The 26,765-nt window shown below is 36.5% G+C and overlaps 1 protein-coding gene across 1 annotated transcript; it reads right to left on the bottom strand.

Moving 5' to 3' along the window:
* On the bottom strand, positions 1-25,682 carry tmem201 (transmembrane protein 201). Its single transcript, XM_052106055.1, has 11 exons — positions 25,491-25,682; positions 24,180-24,300; positions 23,717-23,905; positions 23,177-23,356; positions 19,801-20,159; positions 17,471-17,674; positions 8,514-8,737; positions 3,992-4,051; positions 3,561-3,842; positions 2,937-3,065; positions 1-2,418 (listed from the first exon to the last, which is right to left on the bottom strand). Exons 1-11 carry the CDS (start codon positions 25,598-25,600, stop codon positions 2,327-2,329), a joined length of 1,950 nt encoding a protein of 649 aa, XP_051962015.1. The 5' UTR covers positions 25,601-25,682; the 3' UTR covers positions 1-2,326.
* Between the last annotated feature and the right edge of the window lie 1,083 nt (positions 25,683-26,765).

The following is a 26,765-nucleotide window of genomic DNA, read 5'->3' on the forward strand; positions in this document are numbered from 1 at the left end:
ATAATAAATTCAATGTGTGCTGAAAACATAATTGTTTCAAAAACTAAATATTAAGAATAAACTGAGCCATAAATAAAATGGTTTAACAGAACGTTATTTATCAATTGATGCAATGCAAGTTATCAAAGGTATTAATTTCTATTTTAATGTGTAAAGCATGACTGTTGTGTCCAGTTTTGCATAAACTGAAATAAATCAACACATAAAATGTCACTGAAATCTTATCAATGTTACTACAGTGTATTCTTTCACTTTTTTTTTTTAAATGACTTTTTAATCACACGATTGCTGTAAAATCTGCTCCTTTGCACCATTAGTGCAGCATTGTAGTTTTATCTGAGAATTGAGCTAATTCACTATTACGGCATATCTAATAATTGAATATACTCTCAGAATTTATGTCTGTAAAACATTCTTTATGCAAGAAGCTTGTATTAACCTGCCCTTTTTTCTTTTTTTTTGGTGGGGGGATTTCCTACTTGGCTAGTACATTAATCGTTGGTGTTATGACTTGTGCGTAGCAAGTGCATAGAAAAATACTTTGGTAACTACCGTGCAAAAATTGTACCTTAACTTTTCAGATATCTTTATTAAGGTTACAAAACAATATTAAGATAGTGTAGTGTGGTGAATTTAAGGAAATATAACTGAATTATTTTCTGCACATAGTTTCATAGTCAAACAACATCATTAAAACAAGAGGACAAAACACTGATGGTTTATAATTCTTTTTTTTTTTTTTTGTGCATCAAATTCAGTATTTTAATATCTTTCAAATAACTTCTCTCTCTCGGAGCTGTTTAAAATGTACAATGTTTGCTGAGAGAATAGATTGTTATCAATGTCTGTCAGGAGTCAGACTGTCTACACTGAACCAGTGATTGAGAAAGATAAACTTCTGGAACTCTGGGAGTACTTTTCATAATCCACTTCCAGTTCCCATTGTGCAATATACATTTAAAAAATTATCAGTGTTTATTATAATTGCGGCTTATTAAGAATCTGTCAGGCAATTAACAGATCACTTAAAAAAGGCAATATGCAAGTATATGTACATAGTACATAGCAATATAATAACTTAAACACACAATTTCCCCCACAATGGCAAGATCTGTAAAGCCATTCATAACTACCTTTTTACCAAGCAAGTAACTACAATTTTCAACAAATGTACATTCAGAACTTCTGATTACAAGTCATGTGTTTACTTTTCTTCAAGTGACAATCGAAAGAGTTACAGAGGAATCGTCAACGATGTTAATGGAAATATTAACCTCACTGAAAATATAGCACATTATTTCATGCACAGTTTTCAGGGCATTTAATTGACGTGAATGACACAATCCTTTACCTTGAAACACTTTAGATACACTAAAATGTACTCAAAGCAAGTTTTCAGATTAGTTTGTTTAATAACTGGGAAGTGGCAAAAAAGGAAAACATTTAAATAAGAGGTTGCAGCATAAATCCACTCAGCTTTTGAATTTAAGTGATCAATTGCACATGTAATGTTTCACTGAAATGGTACATGCCACATAGAAGATGGCAAAACATCATAACGATTACAATGATTTATTTCAATCTGGTAATTGAAACGGCATCATTTTTATGAACGTAACATCAGTGTTATCCTTTTTCCATTGACATTCTGAAATCTCAGTAAATCATAAAAACAGAAAGCTTGACTCAACAATAAAACAGGAACACGCTCTAGATATTTGCTTAATCAATGCTGTTTCAGTGTCATGATTGTTGACAAGAGAAGAATAACACAATTAGTATTTGTGTAAATACCGTATCTCACATCATTTTGAGAAACTGGCATAATCCTTTGAGGAATCAGAATATACAAAAACGTGTACACCAGTATCTGGCAAAGAACGGCCAGATGACTGATTAATAAAGATACATCATGTGCCCAACAGACATTGTTCTGATAAATTAAACAGCACGCTCATTCATCCTCATACACATCCAGTGTTTATAAGTACAAACAAATGATGATTGAACATACACAAAAATCATGTCTTACTAACATCATATTTTGTAACATAGAGGATTTCAGCTGTATGTGTATTTAACGGAGCTTAAGTTAAGAGAACAAGGCCTTCTTATTACATGACCAGGCACAAAACCAGTAAACAAACCTTTGCATCTCCGAAACTGATGAACAGCAGCAAAAAATAGTTGACATTGTCACTAAGGAGCAATGTTTTCCAAGTATTTCCTTTCCAAGATCCCAGATTTACTGGGTACACAGGGGACAAATACCAGCATACTTCACAGATGACTTTGACGTCTGACCCTTGAGGTCTGACCCACATTTTCAATTGTAATATAAATAGAAGCAGATGAAGGTTAGGTTGATAGACAGGCTGGCGAACAGCAGACCAGGCCAAAGTGACAGGCCCAGAAAACCTGGATATAACAAAAAAACATGCCAACTTAGAATTAATACGCATATAAGATTAAGGCAGAGACATACTTTACTCACAAGTGTGTGCAGATGTGAGTGCTAGGCCAATGCATTGCCAACGAGCGGTCTGGCTGAACATAACATGCTTTCTTGAGTAACTGGTGGAAAAAACCTCAGTATTCAAGGAGGCGATAGAGTAAACTTCCAAATGATGTGCCATTAAACTGGATTTTTTTATTATTCAGGTAAGTTGCTATAAATATACTGACGACCTTAATTCCTCAACAATATTCTCTTCAAACAGTTACTCTGCCATGACAGAAGTTGACTTGAGAAAATTCACTGAAGCAGAGGACAGTATGTAATGTAATATAGTGCCATTTGTGGAAGCGTTGAGAATGCAATACAAGTCAATGTATAAAATCGAGCTTGATAGCTAGAAGAGTCTTTGTTCGCATACTTGCATACAGAATGTTTCGGCTAGGCTAATTGCTGCGATTCTGACACATTAGCTTCTTACCCCTCCATCCAGACTTGCCGTCAGATCCATCTCCAGTGGTTGTGTCTACATGGCAGTTTGAGGACACAGACGAGCTGCCCTTTCTCTTCTCCATATGCTCAAATACACTGCCTTCATCAATTAGAGAACCTGGGTGCAAAATTATATCAAATCATAGTTAGAATTATGAGCAAAACAGAACATACAAAGGTAAGCCCGCAGACTCAATTGTATATGAATTGAAGAGGATATACCCTAATAATCTTAGTTATTAATATAAGATAAATAATTTGATTTGCACTTATATAGCACCTTTTTTTTAACCCAAGCGGTTTTCAAAGCACTTTACACTGTGACTCATTCACCCATTCACCCACACACACACAAAGGATTGCAGAGCTGCCATGCAAGGCACTAGCCTGCCATTGGGAGCAACTTGGGGTTCAGCCAACCCACTCTACCACCTGAGCCACAGCCAACCCCCATTTTATTTATGACAATACATCTAAATAATTTAACTAAACATTCACATAACATTCAACATAATGATAGAAATAGGATATACAATTTTTGAAATATGTTTAGGTAATTTGACTCTTTTTCTTCAGTAAGGAAACTTGAAAAGAAGCTTCTTCTAAAATATACCTTGATTGTGTGAATGGAAGTTTAGAACATCAGGTAAAAATCCTCTACTGTGCACATGGCTTTGTTCAGACAGAAAGGGAGATGGTGAGGGCAACCTGAAAGGCTCCAAAGGAGAGGAAAAGAGCTGCAGCTTTTGCCCACTGATGTTGAGTCTTGCTGGGCTGATGAGCGGCCGACGCTGCCTGGCAGAGCTGGAGGTGGAGGTAACTGAACCTGCCACAGAAGGGGTCGGAGATGGCCCAGGAGAGGAGGGTCGACTTCCAGATTTTAAAGAGAAATAATCTATTTGAAAGAAAAATAAGAGTAATTTGATCAAATGTTGAATTGATTTATGCTGTAAAAACGGAAATGCCCTGACAAGTATTCCAAATTTGATTTGTCAGGTCATGAAGATGGGTACAATATGTCTTCAATTAATCCTTTTGAGTTACCTGAAGGTGGCGAGTCTTTGCATTGTGAAGGTCTACTTCCACTGAACAGGAAGCCTGAATCTACAAGTAAAAGAACAAATCAGAAAAACAATATACATTATATGAGATAGAAATATTCTACAACTGCTTCCACTACTACCAACACTCCACTAAACTACATTTGGGGGAAAAAAAAAAAAGTTTTAACGCACTCACACATACACATATACATATATATATATATATACACACACACACACACACATACATACATATATATATATATATATATATATACACATATATATATATATATATATATATATATATACACACACACACATATATAGACACACATATATTTAAAAAAAAAAATCTTTTATGGATCATTTGGAAAGGGTCACACATCACTTTTCACCTTTTCTGGAACATGGCATAGATTAAACCGAATGGAAAACTCTGGACCAAACAGGTTTCCCGAAACACTCCTACTACCCATTCTGTCATCTACTGTTCAGTTAACATGAAGTCCTGGCCCAAACTCTCACCATTGGATGATCCAGAAGTGCTCAAAAATATATATTTTTGGGATGTTTTGAGATTCACGCTCTTAAAGATGTCAATCAATGAATGGCTCATTTGTAAAGAACATATTTTATTTACTTTTAATGGGTCACTGGCAACATCATAAGCGGCATAAGACAGTGTCTGGAGTCTGCAATTAGTAGAGTTAGGGTACTCTAGTTTGGACTCAAATTGTAATGGACTTTGACTTGTCATGGACTCATTTTTACTCAGACTTGACTCGGACTCTAGCCTTTGGGACTCCACAAATGTCATGGGAGTCCATGACATTTGTGATGCAATGAATAAATAAATAAATAAATAAATAAATAACAAAACAGAAATGAACACCTTTCTGTCTGCATGCAGTTGTATTAGCCCCTGAAGTCATAGACATAGCCAGAGATGTTTCACTGTTTAAGCAAACACTCGCACATGCACACTCATCAGTCAACCAATACGCTTGAATGTTACTACAGAGACTACTGTATAACATCAACTACCAAGGTGGCTGGCATGATGAAAACAAAAATGGGTATGTATCCCATGTAGTAAAAACTAAACAAGGCAGTTTCACACGACACAGGACCTGACAACTGGTAAAATTGCGTGTCATATTTGCAGCCAAGACGGTGCTCGCATTGCGGTTTCATTGTGGTTAAATGAAAAAAAAAAAAAAATCAAGAACTTCATTGAGACAAGCCACCCACATCATGTCTCTCACAGTTTAATAAAAACAGCAAATATCGAAATAAAAATAGTAATAATATTGGATATTAAGTCTTTTTAGGTGTTATGTATCAACACATGTAGGCTTCTGTAGTCTCTTGTGGTCCACAGAGTGTTGTCAGCATGAACTGGTCCCATAATAGATTGTTGAATTAACTGTGTAACATTTTAAATAGTCAGGGTGAACGGCACCTATTTATTATTGACTATTTTTGAAGCATTGACAAGCTGCTTAAAATACATTCTTTTACAGCATTTGTCCATTCATAACATTCAACCATGCAAAATAAAATATTAGGATATTTTGGGCAGTGAAATGTTTTGTTTTATAATTTAATTATAGACTATAAATTAAATGTATTATTTAATGATCGAGATTGTGTATTAAGCTAAAGCTCATGTTACGAGTTGAATTTATTAGGTTTATTAGAAATTTATTATAGGTTTATTTTAAATGTTTATTTTATTTTTTTATAGTAAACCACCAGGTAACTTCTGCACATCTTTTTTTTAGCCTACCTCTGACACTTTTGAAGGACAATTCTGTTAAATTTATGACTCAAAAATTATTCCTCTCCATGTTTTTGTGGTTACATTTTCTTTGGTTGGTATTTAAAGATTTCAGACGCAGCTGCCACTCAAGCAAATATAATTTTTTTTTAATCTTCTGTGCCAGCTGCTGCGAGATGCACATGGACATATTAAAGGATTTAAGTACATGAGCCAGCACACAGAACTGCCCATCGTTGTGAAGTATCCCACAAATTAACAAGAAAATCATGTCCATGATGACATGGCCCTAATATTACCAGTGAGCTTTTCCAGTGTTTTTGGATGTAGCATTTGCAGTCAAATTGTGAGAAGTGTGTTTACTCATTTGTATGTACTGTATTTTCCCAAATCAGTCGGTAGATAGAGAAAAAAAATTCAGAAAGACATCTCAGTTTTGTCTTCATACACCTGAAGTATATGCTTTCATTCTGCATACAATTTGAAGTCTGTTCAACTAATCACATCCAAAATGTAAGAGAGGTGTTTTTGTTACATTTATACTTACAAACTGATTTTCTTAGTTGAGAAGTTTAAAATAAGCTTAAAATATTGACGTTGAGTGTTCGGTTACAATTTTAATTCAGATTCATGAACAGATTAATTCGGACTCAGACTTGACTCGGTCAATTATGGACAGAGTCCCTTTTGAACTCGGACTCGATTGTTTAAAGACTCAGACTTGACTCTGACTCGACTAAGGTGGACTCGAACCCAACACTAGAATTTAGTTTAAAAGTTTTTGTTTTTTTGCTTCCATGGATACTTGCTCGAAATGTGAAAGCAGTTGTCCCACAAAATGGATAACAGACATTCCAAGCTACATTTAATATACACTGGGCCATGTACTGTATGTTTGGGACATGTTGGCTGCTTTTTCTTTACTGTCCAGTTCAAATAATTAAAAAAAAAAAAAAAAAAAAAAAACTACTTTTGTAAAGAAATTCACATGAAGTAACAATTTATATTTGTCTACAAAACAAATTGAGTATTTATGCATAAGCCTAAAATTAGAAAACAAATGCACTCAAGTGTGTCCAGACTTTTGAATGGTAAAGTCAAATTAAGAATTTAATAAGACTAAATTTTAAATGTTCCCATATCTAAAGTAAGTTATCAGGTCTACATGTTAGAAAATAGAACACTATGAGATTATCTGATGTATGTAATTATATAAAGAACTAAAAAGGCAGTGGCAAAGACTAGGCTTCAGCCTTTTGATCACACCTGCCGAGCCTTTGCATCTGATTAAAGGTGGCTGAAGTTTCCCATCTCATCTGGTCTCGTCTGAAGATACACACATGAAATAAACCATGATACTTCTACCGTCTCACAACAGTCATTTAACCAGCAGTCTCGACACTATCCTGATCCCTGGATTTAAAACGCCTGTATGTCTTACAAAGTCTCATCCGAATGTTCAAAGTTAAAAAAATTAAATAAAAAAATAAACGTTGCCAAAGACACATATATGTTGTCCCTGCAAGACCTTTTGATAAGTATATTATGCTAGCCAATTTCACCGCAAATGAAAACCACTGAGCTTGGTATGGTTCACCAAATTTTTTTTAACTCTCATAATTTACTCACCCTCATGTTGTTCCAAAGGAGAAGTTACACAGAATGTTTGCCTCAGTGACCATTCCCTTTTATTGCATCTGCATTTTTCCATATACAGAAATGGTGACAGACTAACAATCAAAATAACATCTACTTTTGTGTTTCTCAAAAGACAGAACCTCACAAGTTTGAACAACAGGAGGGTGAGCAAATGATGTCAGAATATTCATTTTTGGGTGAAATATCCCTTTAAGTATTTGACTAATAATAAAATGCATTAAACGGCAATCAAAAGCGTAAATGAGTGAAAGTGCATATGTTGTTAAAATACATGGCATAAGATGAAACAGAACATCAGTGGATAAATTAAAGTGTAGAAGTAACTTCCTGTAACTCAAAATCCATCAGCGGTGGGAAAATCCCTGTACCGTGCAGGCATCTGGAGACACCTGACAGCCTATTTCTCAATAACACTTTGCAGTTTTCTTTGGCAGTTGGCAAAATTCCCCTATTAGGTGCAGCACCGTCTGGAGTTAAGTGAAGAGTGAGCAGAGTTCCATGTTCTGTTCATTCAATCAGTGACTCATATCTTTCCCATCATGCACCTCTGCAATGGTTCCACAAAACAGCACCTGGGGCCTCTAATGGACCGACCTCACAAATGAGGATTTTCTCATTCTATAACCTCCATTTCTTAGATAGGCCGTTTTAATTGGAAATTTGGACAGCTCACTTATACTAGTGTCATTTGACAGTTTTTAACTGTTTTAATCCATCACGTAACATACTTATGAGTTAAACATGCAATTTATCAGTCAAAACTATTGTCTGTTCAATCAATATCAAATTAAACACCAAATAAATTACCTGTGCAAAACATTGTGCAAGTATATTTTTCACAAAAATATGAGATCATGAGTACTTAAATTAATAACAAGTTGTGCTACACATAATATCAGGCAATCAAAACAAACATAATTAAACAAATTGTAAAAGAAAAAAAGTTTGTTCCAACATTGGAAAAAAGGATGACATTTTGCAAGTGTTTCTTTCACTTAGGTTTTATCTCATCACACCAGTTCCCTCAGCTACACAAAGAATATCATAGCATGTCAAGTACTCGCAGGTAACATGCACTCACCTGCTCGCGCAAGGGAGGGGATAGTTCCCAGAGAGAGGGCCCTGTTGAGTCGGCCAGGGAGCGAGGAGGGCGAGGCCTTGCGTGTTCTGTGGCTTTGTTGGCGGATGAGCAAATGTGACAGGTTTGGGGGAGGTGTGGGGATAAAGGTTGAGGATCCAGACACAGGTGCAGACAGAGGAGAGTGATTGCTGTAATACAGCCCAGGAGAACTGCCAGACAGATACCTGCAACACACCAAGAGCAGAGTCCATCCACCGCTGAGTTTTACTGAGCAGAGCAAATCACTTTTCAGTTACTATTTTGGTGAAGCATTATATTCTCTTGCACTGAAAGCAGAAAACTACACTGAGAATGGAGTGATTACTGATCGCTAGACCTGCCTCCATATCTGCCACCACAGAATTCTGTAGAAAATTCCATATTGTCAAAGTTTTACTTATTCCCAGCCAATTGCATGCTTTTTTTTTTCTTCTTCTTTCATAGTTAAAGTGAACAGAGACATTCAAAACAGCTTTTGTGTTCCATTGAAGAAAGAAAGTCTTATGGATTGGCACAGCATGATGAAGAGTAATTGAAGACAGAATTTTAATTTTTGGCTGAAATGAAAAATTCCTCCAAATATTTTTAATTCTCTAATCATATACTCCCTCTCATGACATCCCAGATTTGTATGACTTTCTTCTGTAAAACACAAAGATTTTTAGAAGAATATCTCAGCTCTGCAGGTTCATACAATGTAAGTGAATGGTGACAAAACGTTGACTCCAGTGGTTTAATCCATGTCTTCTGAATTGATTCAGAAGTTTTGGGTGAGAACAAACCAAAATGTAACAACTTTTTCACTGTACATCCTGCCATTGCAGTCTCTGGCCACGATCATAATTTCAAGCTTAATTACATTTTCTAGTGCTTGACGCATGCGGAAAACACTAAATAGCTCTAAGCAGTGTAATGTTGCTTGAAATTATGATCACCAAGGAGACTGCTGATGTCAAGATTTATAGTGAAAAAGGAGTTTTATTTTCATCTGTACTTTTCTAAAATCGATTGGATCGCTAAAGAGGACATGGATTAAACCACTGGAGTCGTACGGATTACTTTTACGCTGCCTTTATGTGCTTTTTGGAGCTTTAAAGGCCTGGCCACCGTTCACTTGCATTTTATGGACCTACAGAGCTGAGATATTCTTCTAGAAAACAGTGCTTGTAATACTTTATAGGATGCATGTTTGCATATGCGTACTTGCATAAAGTAGCTTTAGGCATAAAAATCAGAAAAATTTAAATTTAAAATTAGAAAGTGAACTGGAACAGTTCAATTATTCAAGTATTTTTTAAAGTATTGTTTCCAGCTGCCAACAAGCATGAACATGTTTTATTATATTTAAATCCGATCACAGGAAATGTGAAACAACGATGGGGTTACTGATTGACAAGTCTGCTAAATACAGTGCATCTGGAAAGTATTCACAGCACTTCACTTTTTCCACATTTTGTTATGTTACAGCCGTATTCCAAAATGGATTAAATGAATTATTTTCCTCAAAATTCTACAAACAATACCCCATAATGACAACTTGAAAAGTTTGTTTGAAATCTTTGCAAATTTATAAAAAATAAATGAATAATAATAATAAAAAAAAAGAAAATGACATGTACATAAGTATTCACAGCCTTTGCCATGACACTCAAAATTGAGCTCAGGTGCATCCTGTTTCCACTGATCATCCTGGAGATGTTTCTACAACTTGAAGCCCACCTGTGGTAAATTCAGTTGATTGGACATGATTTGGAAAGGCACACACCTGTCTATATAAGGTCTCACAGTTAACAGTGCATGTCAGAGCACAAACCAAGCCATGAAGTCCAAGGAATTGTCTGTAGACCTCCGAGACAGGATTGTATCGAGGCACAGATCTGGGGAAGGATACAGAAACATTTCTGCAGCATTGAAGGTCCCAATGAGCACAGTGGCCTCCATCATCCGTAAATGGAAGTTTGGAACCACCGGGACTCTTCCTTGAGCTGGCTACCTGGCCAAACTGAGCGATCGAGGGAGAAGGGCCTTAGACAGGGAGGTGACCAAGAACCCGATGGTCACTCTGACAGAGCTCCAGCGTTTCTCTGTGGAGAGAGGAGAACCTTCCAAAAGAACAACCATCTCTGCAGCACTCCACCATTAAGGCCTGTACGGTAGAGAGGCTAGACGGAAGCCACTCCTCAGTAAAAGGCCCGCCTGGAGTTTGCCAAAAGGAACCTGAAGGACTCTCAGATCATGAGAAACTAAATTCTCTGGCCTGATGAAACAATGATTGAACTCTTTGGCCTGAATAGCAAGCGCCATGTCTGGAGGAAACCAGGCACTGCTCATCACCTGGCCCATACCATCCCTACAGAGAAGCATGGTGGTGGCAACATCATGCTGTGGGGATGTTTTTCAGTGGCAGGAATTGGGAGACTAGTCAGGATTGAGGGAAAGATGAATGCAGCAATGTACAGAGACATCCTTTATGAAAATCTGCTCCAGAGCACTCTGGACCTCAGACTGGGGAGAAGGTTCAACTTCCAACAGGACAATGACCCCAAGCACACAGCCAAGATAACAAAGGAGTGGCTATGGGATAACTCTGTGAATGTCCTTGAGTGGCCCAGCCAGAGCCCAGATTTTAACCCGATTGAACATCTCTGGAGAGATCTGTGTACCTCTGGAGAGATCTGTGTACTTTGAGTGGTCCTGCAAAGAAGAATGGGAGAAACTGCCCAAAAATAGGTGTGCCAAGCTTGTAGCATCATACACAAAGATTTAAGGCTGTAATTGGTTCCAAAGATGCTTCAACAAAGTATTACTTATGTACATGTGATTTTTTTTTTGTTTATTTTTAATACATTTGCAAAGATTTCAAACAAACTTCTTTCACGTTGTCATTATGGGGTACTGTTTGTAGAATTTTTAGGAAAATAATGAATTTAATCAATTTAGGAATAAGGCTGTAACATAACAAAATGTGGAAAAAGTGAAGCGCTGTGAATACGTTCCGGATGCACAGTATAATGTTAATCATAGTTCTTCGTTTGGAACAAATAGATAACAATCTAGCAGACTTCAGTGATGATGGCTAACGAATTCCACATATCTGGGTTGGAGAGCAGAAGTAGATGCATAGCAGGGTTAACTTGAATGGGAGACCACAGTAAATTAAATTCTTGATGTTTGCTCCAACATCAAAAGAAAAAAAAATTATTACACTTTCACAGCTTTGCAAAAGAAGTTAAAACTTTAGATTGCAGGATAACAGCAGTAAGAGAGAAAAAGGTTAAACTTTGTCACTCCCTCAGCAGGTGTGTTAAGACGCCTCATCGTAGCTGTGATAACTGATTTTTTAAACGTATTCCAAGGTAATATAATACAATGTTATGAATATACACTAAATAGTAAAAAAATTGGAAATATAAAAAAAGTTAGCTTCATTTAAGTTGTTAAAGGTGGCGGAAACTCATCAGAACAGGTCTGTGTAAAGGATCCATTGCAGACAGCAATGTAAATATCGCACTCCACAGCAGGCCTGGTGCGATTATTAAATAATCGTCTAATTGTGGTTATTTTAGATAAACGTGATAATTGTGCACTTCAAATTCCAATCGCATTTAAATGGATACATTAGGGAATTTTAAGCTAATATTTAAATGCCATTAACGGTGCATTTGTGTGTCATTCAGTTGAACTCTGGGCATCACTGAGCTGCACCGTGGATATCATACAAAGCAGCTCCTGTCATCTCCTGAGTGCTTCAAGCACTCTGGTGCACACTTTATCAGCAAAGGCTTGGCCAAACTCCAGTGAAAATCTAAACAAACAAATATAAACTGAATGCAAAGCACTCCGGTTTCACTTGCAAATGTTCCTGGTCATAGCAGGTTCATACACGCAAATGTTCCTGGTCATAGCAGGTTCATACACGCAGTGTTAATGACACACAGTGAGAGAGGAGGAGATGCAATCTATTTCTGTGGAGTGATACAATTATGAAACAACATCTCAAAGGTTTTGCTTCATAAGAAAGGAGAAAGAAAGGTTTAAATCAAATGGCATTAAAAAAAAAGAAAAGTGGAAGAATTTGATTTATGTATTTGAAGTTAAATATGTAAAAGTGACTTTTTAAGGTGTATGAAGCACACATGCACTTTACCAAATATGAAAATGTATGACAATTAATCTTGAAAACCCTAAGAGACAATTAATTGTCATAGCCTTAAAACGGACAATGAATCATCATAAATCACAATTACAGCCCTACTCCACAGTATATCAACATAACAAGTAAACACAATTTAATATAGCAAATTTGCAGACTTGTGAAATCCAACATCACCAATATCTCAATCCACATCCATTTGCTCAGTAAAGACGTCAATGCATCATCTAAATCACCAGAGATAGTTTTAAATGAAAAACCAAACACACAGTTGCCATTTTATCAGCATTTTATTTCTCTTTTCGTAACAGAGTTAAATAATACAAGCATAAAAAAATGCAACACAACTCAAGTTGCTCCAACATGCTTCTTTACTCAAAACACAACTCTCCAAAACATTATTAACACAAATCCAAGCTTATACTTCTGGACGGAAACAATTTCACACAATTCAACAATGCAGTTTTTTGACTTTCACATTATAACTTAGGTGTCATTCAAAAGTCTCGATCTTTTGTCAGATGTACCAGAGAGAGCATGGCGATGCCAATATTTTAGCATTTTAATAATAATAAAAGGGCAAATGGTTGATGAGAATGAAGTATTTAAGATGTCAATTTTATAATGCTATTCTACAATTAAAATTGAACAAGTTCTGGTCCTGCAACGAAGGAAAAGCAATAAACAACCAGAATACTCAAAACACAATGTGGCTTCTGATCACTACAAATTTAGTATGAAAACTGTAGAACATTCACATATACATTTGAGATGTTATACATTATATAAATTTGAGTTTATACATTTAGGGAATTACAATTGCTTACCATTTGTAAGACCTATGCTGATCCAAACCAGACTGTTAATTATTTGAACTGGAATTTGGAAAAGAGATACCAATTTCAAAACGGGCAACTTTGCTTTCTTTCCAATTGATCTTTGACCTAATGATACAATGTGTACAGATCTTTGACTTTGAGAGGTCTGACCACATTAAATCCTTAGTGTTGTATTCAACTCAACTTATCTGCTCACATTTGCTGTCATATGAAATCTGCGGATCTCCAGATAATTGCCAACTTAAAACAAAAAGGAAGAGACAATGTAAAATGTGAACTAAAGGCAGCAATTTTTCGAGGCTAATGAGTTGGTATAGGTAGTCAATGAAAGGATCAAGTCAACCTTAGGCTGATTAACAGTCTACATGATTGAGAAACTTTTATCAATATCAAGTCTAGATTAGAGGTCGACCGATATAATAGATTTACCCATTAATTGGGGCCGATCGTTGCGTTTAACTTTCGGCCAATTTTTTTAATAATTTTTCCGTGGCCGGCACTGGAGGGTTTTACAGTCTAATTACTTGGTTCAACAGCATAACTGCACCCTCTAGAGGTTAAATAAAAACAATCACTGACTCCGCATGGAGATTGTTGTGCAATGTTACTAGGCAATTTATAGAGACAGATGCGTCAAAAGCATCGATAGAAAAAAGTTATGGACTATGTATACACGTTATTTTTCTAGTCATGGTACAATAAATCCGTCTTTTAAGACAACCAAAGGTTTGATAATTAATTTGTTTATAACATTAGCTGTTTGGAAACTGCTTACCTTTTCTCTTAATACACCATTTTGAATAACAAATAGAAAAATAAAAAAAGTCACATGAATTCGTGCAGATCCTTTGTTTTGTTTTTTTCCAGGGTTGAGTGGCATCCAATTAAAGAGGTTTTGTTTCAAAGTGAATTTATATGTTAATTATCAGCAGCAGTAAATCAATCCATTAAGAGTTTTTGCTTTTGCTCGGCCATTCTGTTGCTTCAGAAGACCAAGCACTAAGAAATTATATTGAGTGAACCTTTTATGGTTGTTTGGGAAACTTTATAGGAAAAAAACTTTTCTCCGTTCTGATAAAACGCCTGTCCAAGCTAATTTTATGATGTAGTTATGTATAAAAACGTAAGAGCATTGTAAAATATATATGTCTGAAATATACATTTGTTATTCATGAGAGGGCACATTGCTATATAACAGTGTTCATATGAGGGCACAAGGATCTATAATATAGACAATGCTATTCTAAAATTACCAAAACAAGACTTGAGTTCATGTTACTAACCAACACATTTGACCTGTAATATTTTAAATTAGTATTTTCATTTATTTTAGATGGCAAATTTGTTTTTTGCCACCGTTAATGGAAACATTTTCATAAAAACTATTGACCGATTAATCGCCTATCAGCCAGTTTTTCCACCTTAGATATCAGTATCAGCAAAACCCACTATCAGTCGACCTCTGGTCTAGATACAAACTACTATTCACCAAAAATCTGAACTTAAACGCATTTGGCAAGCAAAACTATGAACGTGAGGATATATAAATCTAATTAATACTCAAGGTTAAAGATGTCTTCAGTCAAATACTATAAAAGCAAGGGCCATGCTTATCCTCCCTATAGACAATTTAAGCAAGTTGCTTAGGGCACCTGATCCCCCAGGAGGCCCCCACACTGTGAAAGACATTAAAGGTAGTGTTACAAACAAACTGACAGGGGCCCCCACACAAATTTTTGCTTAGGGCCCCCAAAAGGCTAGGACTAGCACTGAGCAAGGAAAATGTGCCATTTTTACAACAGGAAATGTTCACACTAATGATTAGCCAGTTAACTGTTAATAAATGTTTTTGTAAAATGTTACATAGTACATTAAAAGAGCTTTTAAAAAAGATTGACTTAAGTAAACTTCAATTTTTGGTAATACAAAATTATAATTAATCTAAAGCTTAACTATAAGCCAAAGTCTTAAAGTTGGGAGTAGAGGTCAACCGTTATTGGATTTTGCAGATACCATTAACCGATTAATCGGCCGATAGATTTACAAATAAATTTTCTTGAAATGTTAAAAATACTACTAGTCTTTTCTTACAGTGGCAGGCACAGACATAGAGGCAACACAAGTCTAAGATAAATACAATCCCAGATACAGTTTATTGTGCTGCCAAAAGTCCAATAAAAATAAACAGGAAAAAAATAAGATTTCCAAAAGTAACTATCGGCGTCGATTAATCAGTAAATCCAATATATTGGTCGACCTCGAGTTGAGAGCCTATAGTTTGTCTGAGGTAAACATGCCTTATGGGTGATCTTTCTAAAGTACCATAAAATTTGTAAAGGTGATGCATATCTTGAGGAAATGTGATCAAGTTATACAGACTTAGACGATTTAAGCTACAGTAAATTGAAAAGTTGCAGACAGTAAATGTCTATGTCACATCAGTAAGTAACTTCACAGCATATGCTACATGCATATAGTTGGGATTACAGTAATGCAAAAATAGAAAAACATACAAATCTACAATCATACTTCCACATGCAATCAAACACGTTTTTCTAGAACACACAAAAAATACAACATATGGGAGACAATTACAAGCAGGTGTTTGTCCTTCATAGTATTACAATTGAATCCATGTAAAGCTTTGTTTGATGAAAAGTTTTTGAAAATGTTCCTCACATTATTATTTAGAGATACTCAGAAGAGACGGGATTCACAGGGATTTAGTGTGGTAAGTAGTAATAAAACTGAATGGCACATAATGCAATGTAATTAATAGATAACATTTTACAGTTTAGTATATCTATTGTATAAGCACAGTATATACTATGCAGAGTACTTGGTGAGCTAATTATTCTGGGTCATTGAATAAATAATATTATTGCATAAATTCAGCATTAATGATTATGAAATCATCACAAGTCGTTACAAACTTAAGAATCTAAAATTCAGGCGGGCTTATAATTATTCCAAATCTAAACAAAGAGAGGGGCACAAGGCACACATATTTGAAAAACTCTCTCTCAAATGTGTTGTGCTGTTGCTTAACTAAGAAGTGATCCAAAGATCTTATTTACAGACTGGGAATTTTTTACTGTGTATGATAACTGGTCTTTGTAGTGTAATCAATGCATCACATACAGCCACCGAGATCTTTGGGCACTCGAGCTAAAAATATTTGTATGATACCAGTTAAATATTGCTAGTATTGTGTATAGTATTTTAGTGTTAAAGTTTGATATAATGGGAGTGGTTGGCACAGCAATGGGATTTAATTTAAAAAAGCACAACGATTAAATGCTTTGTAAATTTTGTGTCAATTTCATGCCCCAATGTAACAATATCATTGATCATGAGTATCCAGTGTAGGTGGGGGAAAAAATAAAAGAATTCCCATTTCCCCAAGCAACATTCCCATTTAAATGAACAATGTGCTTTCTATTGCAATGCAACTGCAGTAGCTATCATAATCCTCTTAATCATAAACTGCGATATCAACATGTACTGTACCAAACCAAAGGTAAAATAAACTGACGTGCTAGTGTATTACAGCATTGGTATCAAAAATGTAACACTACAAAAACAGTGTACTGTATTGAAAAATGAGATTAATCCATGACAAATCAGGGGCACTATGGCAATGTCAAGAATTAAAACAGAACACACAATAAACTTTCCTTTTCTTCTACTTCGCTTTGAGCAAGACCATCGGGGCAAGATTCAAGCACACAAAACAGCATGGTGATTTAAAGGCCAATATCAACTATAGTGGATATCTTAAAGGCCATGGAGGTTTATATTGGAGTGCATTTGTTTGTTAGGAAAGCTGGGAAATCCAAGAAAAATCAAACCCTTAAATTCTATTTGTCCCAAAAGTGTCCTCTCTTAAGTATCCCATAAAATAGTGTCACTGTTCAGATTCTGACCTGCGACCTCTGGCTCTTCTCAGACTCGTGGATTTGCGTGTTGCCACAGCGGAAGCGAATCCCACCAGACAACACACTGACATGATGCCAAACTTGACCGTTTCCAACCAGTCTGGGATGTCGGTCTGCAGGTAAAACTCAGCCAGGTAGAAGCACATCACCAGGAGCCATAGCACAGAGGCCACTGCATCAATCCTCCTCAACCTTAAAAAAACAAAAAAGGTGAAAATGCATTTAGCTTAAAATTTGAGGTAACATTCACATTCTAAGACTAGAAACATACACCTACGTGCAAGCTCAATTTCACGTGTCGTTGCATTCAGGTAAAGTCATTACGAAACCAGAGAAAACTTAGCATTTTAAGTGTTATCACAGGGGGCACTACAGTGCATTAGCATTAACAATCTAGTGTGGTCCATTTTCTCTTTCAGGTCAACTAGTATTGTGACGCAACAATTTGAAGATTATCTTGCTTAGGAAGTTAGATCTTATATAAACGTTTATAGCTACTATAAGATTGCTGTAGTTTCAATGTTTCCTTTGAGTGTGTAGGAAGCCTTTTTTTGTTCCAGTCGCAGAAATGCACAAACAAATCACTTATTGTCCTCTTAGCACATAGTAAGTCTGTTTACAATGTAGAGATGCACCGAGCGACCGGCCAGGGACCGGAATTAGCCGATTTTCCACATGCTCGGCCAGGGCCGGTAACCGGCCGGTCAGCCTCACGTCTTACCGATTCCAAGCCGGTCCGGTGTGGGCATTGTCGATATGGCTTCGGGATATGAAATTAAATTCTTCCATCCAGCTGTTGTTAAATGTACATGTATATTTAGTTTTTTTCACCGGCGCACCAGCTGAGTCTTCTCCTCCCATCTCCCAGTGATGCTTGATTTAACATCCCGCGTCTACTGCCTGCACAGATATCAACAGCGCAAATGGGTTGTAGGTTGCCAGATTGTGGTCATAAATGATTTGTAATTTGTATGATGTGTCGATTGTGTGAGTAGGATGCGTGTCATTCAAGATCTGGCAACTGGACCACCTTGGAATAATATATTGATGTGATTATTCATATAACGTGGTTTGGGCCATACAAATTACTGAGTTTTTTTGGGAGAAATAACAAAACGGGAGACTCCCGGGAAAAACGGGAGTGTTGACATATATGGTTACAAGCCGTTCCCGAAGCAGTGCTCAGTTTTACAACTGATATTTGGACATCTAACGTAAGTTGAGCGTATTGGACACTTCAGTTTTTCAGATCTTTGGAATTGTTTTGTTAGACGAGTAATAAAGAGAAAAAGGTCCATTTATAAAAATAGTGGAAAATGACATCTGCTATATAAAGCAACTCATTTGCAGTTAATTGTTATTTCTATCTCTTTCTAGAGGCACTTTATTTTGAGAGTTGTTAAAGTGAGAGAAGATCCTGCAACTTAGTGCAGTTTGGGGGAAATTGTAATGTTTAATAACTTATTTTATTATGAAAATAACATTTAGCATTGAAGAAAGGTAGATTTTGTTTGTATATGTGGTCAATAATAGTTCTTAAAAATCGGTATCAGCAGGTCACACTTGCAAAACAATCAGAAATCGAAATCGGCCAAGAAAATTGCAATCGGTGCATCTCTATTACAAAGTATAATCATCTCAAGTTTTTTTTAAAACATACCGATTTCATAGCCAAGTAATATACATATTAATTTGTGTAGTGTGTAACTATCTATTATAACTTTACGGCTAAATAAACTATGAATTCAATATATTATTGTAATTTTCATATAGCATATTTCTGCATTTTGCTATTTTCCAGTTAAATAAATAATATTGAATCTGCATCATTATTGAAACCTCGTTTTCAATTTTTTGTTTACTGTAGTATTACGGTTTTACTTGCATTATCATTTGAGGCTGTGCAATATTTAATATAAAACATTTCATTGAACTCGTATCAGCCATATCACAAGTTTCACTCGCTATCAGTGTGAATGCCACACTCACAAATTGAATGTGGTCACTCATGCTGGCGAAAATGACTAATTCTTATTGAAAATGAATGACTTCTCAATGCTTTGTTGCTGCAAATCACTGTCTGTGTTATCAATCCTTTACATACATTTTAATGACATGGACATTTAAAGATAACTATCTCCCGCTTTAGCGCTGCGGTTTGTTATCGCTACATTAACACAAAAATCTGCATAAAGTATGTAAAACAAGACAGTAAACTTGCAATACACTGGCCTGGCATTCCTGTCTGCATGCAATGTTTCTGACCTGCTTAGTGCTAAATGAAGAGACAATGTACTGGAAAAGCTCTAGTGGTTCACCTGATAGGTCCTGCCATTAAGACACCTGTGATGCAAGTCAGGAGACCAACAGAGGCCACAGCCATCTGGTTATCACTTCCAGACTGCCAGACTAGCCTGGCGTTCTCCATGGCCTCTTCTGGTAGAAGACCCACAAAATCGTTCCACATCATGCTGCCCTCATTGGCCTTGGTTTCGCTGTCATTTTTGAGGGAAGGTTTGGGCAGGGCGACTCCTCCACTTAGGGGTTGTGTGACAGAGGAGGACACATCTGGATCTCCAGATCCAGACAAAGCCACGGCTACCAGGAAGGCACAGGCGAGAAAGGCAAGGACTCTGAGCAAGATCAACCAGGCTGGTGTGGTGAGGGAGTAAGTGTTCTGTACAAATGAGAAATTGAAAATCAACTGACATGAGAACAGAAGACCACTTTATAGTTGGATGCCAAGCCTGATTAAAAACTTGATATGAATCAACAGTAGCTACACAAGGAAATACTACAGGAATACAAAAGCAGCAAGAAAGAACAGGTCTTTCCTTATCTCTGGCATTCTCTTGCATCCATCCATCTATGATTTATGAAAACACTAGTAACAAATTGGTCATTAATCATATTTTGTACACGCCACACACAAACTAATTTGTTGCAAAATTGCTGGTTTATCTGGGCAACTTATCTGAATTCAGTGCATATTTCATGTCAATCCCTTGACACCTAATCAAGCCTCTAGTTTCACTGAATCAGAGTGGTATACAAGAGGAATGTGCTCTATTTTTCATGTCAAATCTAATGGCTTAAAACTAAATGTAGTCTTAAAGGGAGTTCATCCAAAAAGGGAAATTCTGTCACTATTATTTATTCAACCTCCAAGTTTTGGTCGGTTCCTCACAGAAATGTATCTTATGACTTTAGAAGATTGGAACATATTGCATTGGTCATTTGAAACACTTTAAAAGGTTAGTTCACCCAAATGTAAATTACTTTGTAATAAAGTACATTTATTTTTTAGATTTCACTACCCAGTGTTTGTAGTAGCAAAAAAGTTCAGCACCCAGATATTTTCACTGCATGCTGAAAGTAAAAGCTTGGACTATCTGTGTGGTGAGTCCAAGCAAACCATTTGTTGTTTAATAATTTGTCTTTTAATATACTTTCTGCTCTCTACAGTCAGTTATTTATCAAAAACAACACAAGAAACATTTAATTCTATTCATACATAGCATGAATGCTGTAAAGAAGCCATTTGATCAAAACAAACACTACTTTCAGGGTGCGTGTTCACACTTTTAGTTCGGTTCTCTTGGTCCGGACCAAAACAGCAAATTATATTTTTAGTCCTGGTTTGCTTAGCGTTCACATTGGCATTTTCAACACAGACCCTAACGATACAAAACCAAAGCCATAAAGAAAAAGTCACAACCTGATTGGACAGCTTTTATGACGTATATTTTTTTTACAGAACTTGCAGATCATCTAAAACAATGCTGGCTGCTGGGCGAAATGCGCTCGTTATATTTATACATGTATACATGGTGATAGTTTTACCAGCTGAGAACAAACGAAGAGCTAATCAAATGTGTAAATAAGTCAAAACAGTGCAAACTCTCATACTGAATGGAAGTAAATTGGACATTTTAACTGAAATATACCCAAATTCATTTAAATTAAAAGAGAAATCAGAATCTAATCATGACATCGTGTTGCATCACGATATATATAGAATCGTGACATAATTTACCCTACTCACCAGGTGTGTATGACTTTCTTCACCGGAACACATTTGAAGAAAAATATAAAATGTTTTATTATTGGCTCAGTAGGTCCTTAAAATGCAATTCTGTTGTAAACTGACTTTAAGCTCCAAAAAGTACAAATAGTCAGCATAAACTTCATCCACAGGACTCCAGGTGTTTAATGTCTATAAATTATTAATAAATTCATGTCTAATGTGAAAATCATTTTGTTGTGAAAAAGAACAATATTAGTATTTTTTAACTTTAAAATCACCGCTTCCAGTCACCACTGGTATGCACGAGTGATGTAATCACGTTGGCACGTGAGATACGTGAGAACAGCGCTGTTTACAACAGAGTAAGATGGGAAGTCGCGTGGCACCATGCGAGGTTCAGATGCGTGAACGGCGAGCTCTGTGCACTTTGCTAGTTTTAATACTTTGTGTCATAAACTGGTGAGATTCGATACACCCTGATCCACAAATGTTCTATGAAGACAATATATCAAAGAGGCGAAATTCAATGATTTGGTTACAAGAGTGGTGGATGTTGAGAAATCCGATTCGATTATCTGGAGTCATTGGAGAGGGAATTAGCTGCTAACCAGCTAGCCACCAAGGCGGACTTGGAGTGTGTCTGGGAAAAGTTGGAAGACCTTGAGAATCGAAATTTGCAAAACAACGTTCGACTTGTAGGAATTCCTGAGGATGAAGAAGGCAGAGATATGGTGAAATTCCTAGATGAGCTCTTCCCGAGTATGCTCGACATAGCAGGCTATAAGGCTTTTTTTTTTTGCGCTGGTTCCGCTATCGGTTGGAGCTTGTTTTGTGGAGGAACACACCTTCTGGACAGTAATGTGGATGTGTAAAAAATCTTGATCTTAAAGATATTTGGAGAGTTTTGAACCCATCTGGTAGGGACTATAAAAAAAAATTTAATCAGTCCATTAGATTTATTCTAGAATAGATTTTTTTTTATATATATATATATATATTTAAAAGTGCCTCACTTCATCTATTGTGGATTGCTCAATTGGAAACATCTTCGTCTCAGATCACGCCCTGGTGAGTTGAGGCATTGCCGCATACAGAGAAAAATAAATCATATAGTTGGCACTTTAATATATCCCTTTTGCAAAATCGACCCGATTGTGACTTTTGGAGCTTCAAAAGTCTAATTAAAACCCACTTGCATTTTAAGGACCAATTGAGCTGAGATATTTTTCTGTTTTTCTTCAAATGTGTTCTGGTGAAGAAAGAAAGTCATACACACCTGGGATAACATGAGGGTGAGTAAATTATTATTTTTGGGTGAAATATGTAACATTTTTCATGTAATATTCACCATTATTTTGCCAATGTGTGAACGGCTTGTAAAGTAAATTTGTTTGGTTTTGGGGATCAAAACAGACCTTGAATTGGTGTTCTTATTGGACAGGTAAGCTTACATACTGAATTGTTTCAGTATTGCTTTTTGAGTCATTTGAACTTGACAGCTCCAGACCCCTTTCACTTTAATTATATGGGGGAAAAAAGTGCCCATGATGTTATTGTAATGTTCAGTGGAAGTTTGGAACGACATGAAGGTGAGTAAATGGACAGAATTAGTATTTTTGGCTAAACTAATCCTTTAAAGTTGAAGAAAATGTGCTAGTGAAAATCACCTTAACGAAGGCCTTATCAGCATCCCGACTGCGTCTGAGTTGGTGGTTGAAGAGCAGAGCTCGCAGCTGTCGGTTCTGGTATTTGATGTAGTACTCCACTGCAGTCTGGCATGGTCTGCACAACTTGTAGGTCTGTTCGAGGTGATGCTTATACACCTCGATCTCTTCATCATAGTTTTCCTGCCATGGCGACAAACATATCAGATTTAATATTACTGGTTGCATGTCTGTTACTTGTTAGAAGGCTGGTGCCTTTCATCACTGTCATGGTCAGTTTGAGTAAACTTGGAGAAAACACAAAATAATGTTGAGCAGCATAAGAGCTTTAGATGTTCATTTTAGCTCCAAAAAACAGTTTTGAGGCACAAATAAAATGTTAGATCATAGACACCTTTTGCCTCTTGTATTTTAACAATTAAGTAAGTCTCAATATCGTAGAAAGAGAATGACAGAAGGTAATGTACACTGTAATATAAAACAAAAGTCAATTCACAACCCCTGGAGAAATTATGAAATTTAATGGGTTGATTTTAAACCTACATCATCCCTGGGGATGAACGAGGCCAGCTGCTTAATCTTGAGTGTCTGGTTGTTGTTGCACTTCCTGCACAAAAGCATCTGGCAGTTAACCCACTGCAGAGTTTTAGGTGACTCTGGAACGCCAGCTGAAACACCATGGTTGAGATGCTCCATGTATTGAGCAGGGATGGGTTTGTTGTAGTCACCGTTCTTAAAGTCAAAAACAAAAGAACATCAAATTCAAAGCATCAATTGCTCACATGCTTGGTCACCTAATCTTACAGCATGTCCAAACACGGTTTCAATATATTCATGCAATATTCACACATAACATTGGGCCTTATGAAACATGAGCTGAAAAAGAAAACCTGAGTAAATTAAATCCGTTCTTATGTAATTTGTCGTACATTTGTTTTGTCCATGTTCTATGAATAATTCCAATTATTTGACAAATATAACAAAACAATTTGGATACAATCAATACCTCTTGAAATCCATTATACTGTTCACAGTATGGGCAGTCCCAACAGTTTCTGTTCCCATAGGGGACCACTGTGTCCTGATTGCAGAACCAACAATTCACTATGACATGAGTTGGTTTCTTCCTGTAGAATAAAAACAAGAATTGTGAAGCTCAGTCTTATGAGAAGTGTGATAAAAAAATACCCATCCATAGCAGGAAATAACCTCAGTGCAAATATTTCATTAACTTGACCTGAAAAACTACAGCAGTTCAGTTTTTGGCTGCATTCCCTTCCATTTAATATTTAATGCAAACTCTTGTGACCCCTAACTTCGAATCTAATCTACTGAATGAAAAGAACTTGACTCAAACAACCAATGTCTCTTCTTAATTGGGATCTGATTACCTCACAGTAGTATGAAACAGTCACCATTTACAAGCTGATATGGGTTTGAGTACATTGATAAATTCAGTATGTGAGAATATAAATAATGCCAACATGACTGGATTCATAAAAAAGGTGATTCGTTAACCAGAACAAGTGATGACATGTTTTCTATAAGCTAGAAATGTTAATTAAATAGATTCCAGGAAATTAATTATACATCTAATCCATAATGAATGGTGTAATTGAGGTGTAAATTAGCAGTCTAGACAAAATATGATTAATTCAGAAAATACTAGAGCAGGACACCAAATACTGGTGTGTAACACCAAAAAAGCTAATCTTAAAAGCTGGTATCTTCAACAATATAACATGCTGTTAGTCAAGCTTTAGGCTATAAGCCTAATTTCTGACAGTTTTTAGGGCAGTTTCTTCCAAGGAAGATGGTCTTACAAAATTGTATAGCTTCCTAAATATAATAACCAAGCTACTTGGAATTGGTATTAGCAACATGGTATTAGTCTCCACTATCATCTTTTTTTAATGAAAGGGTGATTCTGAAAGATTTTAAGCTGTATTTAAAGGAGATTTTTCACATTACTTTACTATACATTTACAGCAATAACAAAAGCTGTAGAAACTGGTATTTTAGGCTGTAATTATGTTTTTTTTTTTTTTTAATTATTATCATATTTTTTAAATCGAAACATGAAGGTTATTGGGCATTATGAAAACTCGCGCGCATTTTTTGACAGCGCGGGCTGCGCGAGCACAAATGTCTTTACTTTCGCAAATGCAATAACTGTTACGACCAAATAATCCAGCGTGTTAACAAGAGGACATCGGGAAAGGCGTTCTGCTCATTGTAATACACTCTGGCGTCGTAGCAAGCTACTGATGACTGTTTTGCCAGGCCCAGCGACATTTTATGGACGGGGACACAATACCTGGTTGCAAGTTTGTAGATCAGCGCTCCTCCTGCAGCAACCGCAGTCACTCCGACGCCACCGACTATAAACGGCGGGTATTGTAGTAAGATTTGGTTAAAGGCCTCCATTGCAAAATGGGATACAGACTAAAGTGTTTTAACAAGAATCCCCACACTGGAGTCGTGCATGTGCCACCAGAGGCGTGCAGCAGTCTACAACATGGTTATATCCAGGAGTTGTCAAAATAAAAGTCTATTCGCCTCATGTCCTCCCACCACCGTCATGTAAAGTAAAACACCAGCGGTAATAACATTTTGTGGTATGGCATCTGATGTTTTGGTGCCGATGGCACATGCCGTTGGGTTTTGTGGCATATCCGGTTGTGAGTGGCATGTGCCAGTGGTTTTGTATCACTGACATATGCCGCTGCATTTTGATACCGTCGATAATTAGTTTTGGAACGCGTTCGTCTAAAGAAACACTTGAGGAGTCGGCAGCACATACACAAAACTTTACTGTGCTGTAAAAAAATATATAATAATTACGAATACAGGCAGTGTTTGTACTGACGCGGTAGAAAACGAAAGGTAAGTGGCTTGTTTGAAGTTGCTATTGTCTGTGTTGTTTAACTAATCGAGTTAGCTATTAGCAGAGATTATCTAGCAGAGACGGGCCACTTCCAGTAAAATTACTGGGAGAAATTGGAACGCCCAACTGTAGCCTACGGTCAACGGATGTAGAAAGGAAGTCCCGCCTTACAGGTTAAAGAGCCAATCACCTTTTAGACACAGACGTCGCCTGTCAAACAACTCGCTAACACGCAGGCACATTAGCTAAACATGCCGGGGGGAGATTCGTGTTTTAGCGTAATAAAGAAGCATAATTTATGATACCAATATTATAAAATTTAATTGCTGATGTGAAATATGTTCTTTAATCATATTCTTGACCAACCTTTTTTTAGATTTCGGTGTTCCCCCATTCAAGTAGATAGGAGCTGCACTGTAATGACTGGAAATAGCCTCCCGAGAGCGTTCCAAATACGACCGACAGACTGTATTTGTAATTTGGACTGACTTGTTATAAATTCTTTGCTATTTGCTAACGAAAGAAGCATCGCTGGATAATAGTGCACCCTGGATGATTCTTAGCACCGTTTCAAAGCTGGTCACCCTCCCAGTCCAAGCTTTTATTTCCACATGGAGAAAACGGATCATTCAAAAATATCTCCTTGAAACGTTTTGGTTTTGGATTTTGTATTGCTAAACATTTTCATGGTTGTAAATTTAAAGT

The sequence above is a fragment of the Xyrauchen texanus genome, chromosome 35 (genome assembly GCF_025860055.1).
Source record: "Xyrauchen texanus isolate HMW12.3.18 chromosome 35, RBS_HiC_50CHRs, whole genome shotgun sequence".
In the NCBI taxonomy this organism is placed as follows: domain Eukaryota; kingdom Metazoa; phylum Chordata; class Actinopteri; order Cypriniformes; family Catostomidae; genus Xyrauchen; species Xyrauchen texanus.

Bases quoted from the DNA above. Each gene is read 5' to 3' on its own strand.
- tmem201 (XM_052106055.1), bottom strand. From the start codon at position 25,600: ATGGAGGCCTTTAACCAAATCTTACTACAATACCCGCCGTTTATAGTC. The intron at 23,906-24,179 runs GTATTGATTGTA...TTTGACTTTAAG, and splicing joins AGTATAATGGATTTCAAGAG to AACGGTGACTACAACAAACC. The intron at 23,357-23,716 runs GTAGGTTTAAAA...TCGCCATGGCAG, and splicing joins CGTTCATCCCCAGGGATGAT to GAAAACTATGATGAAGAGAT.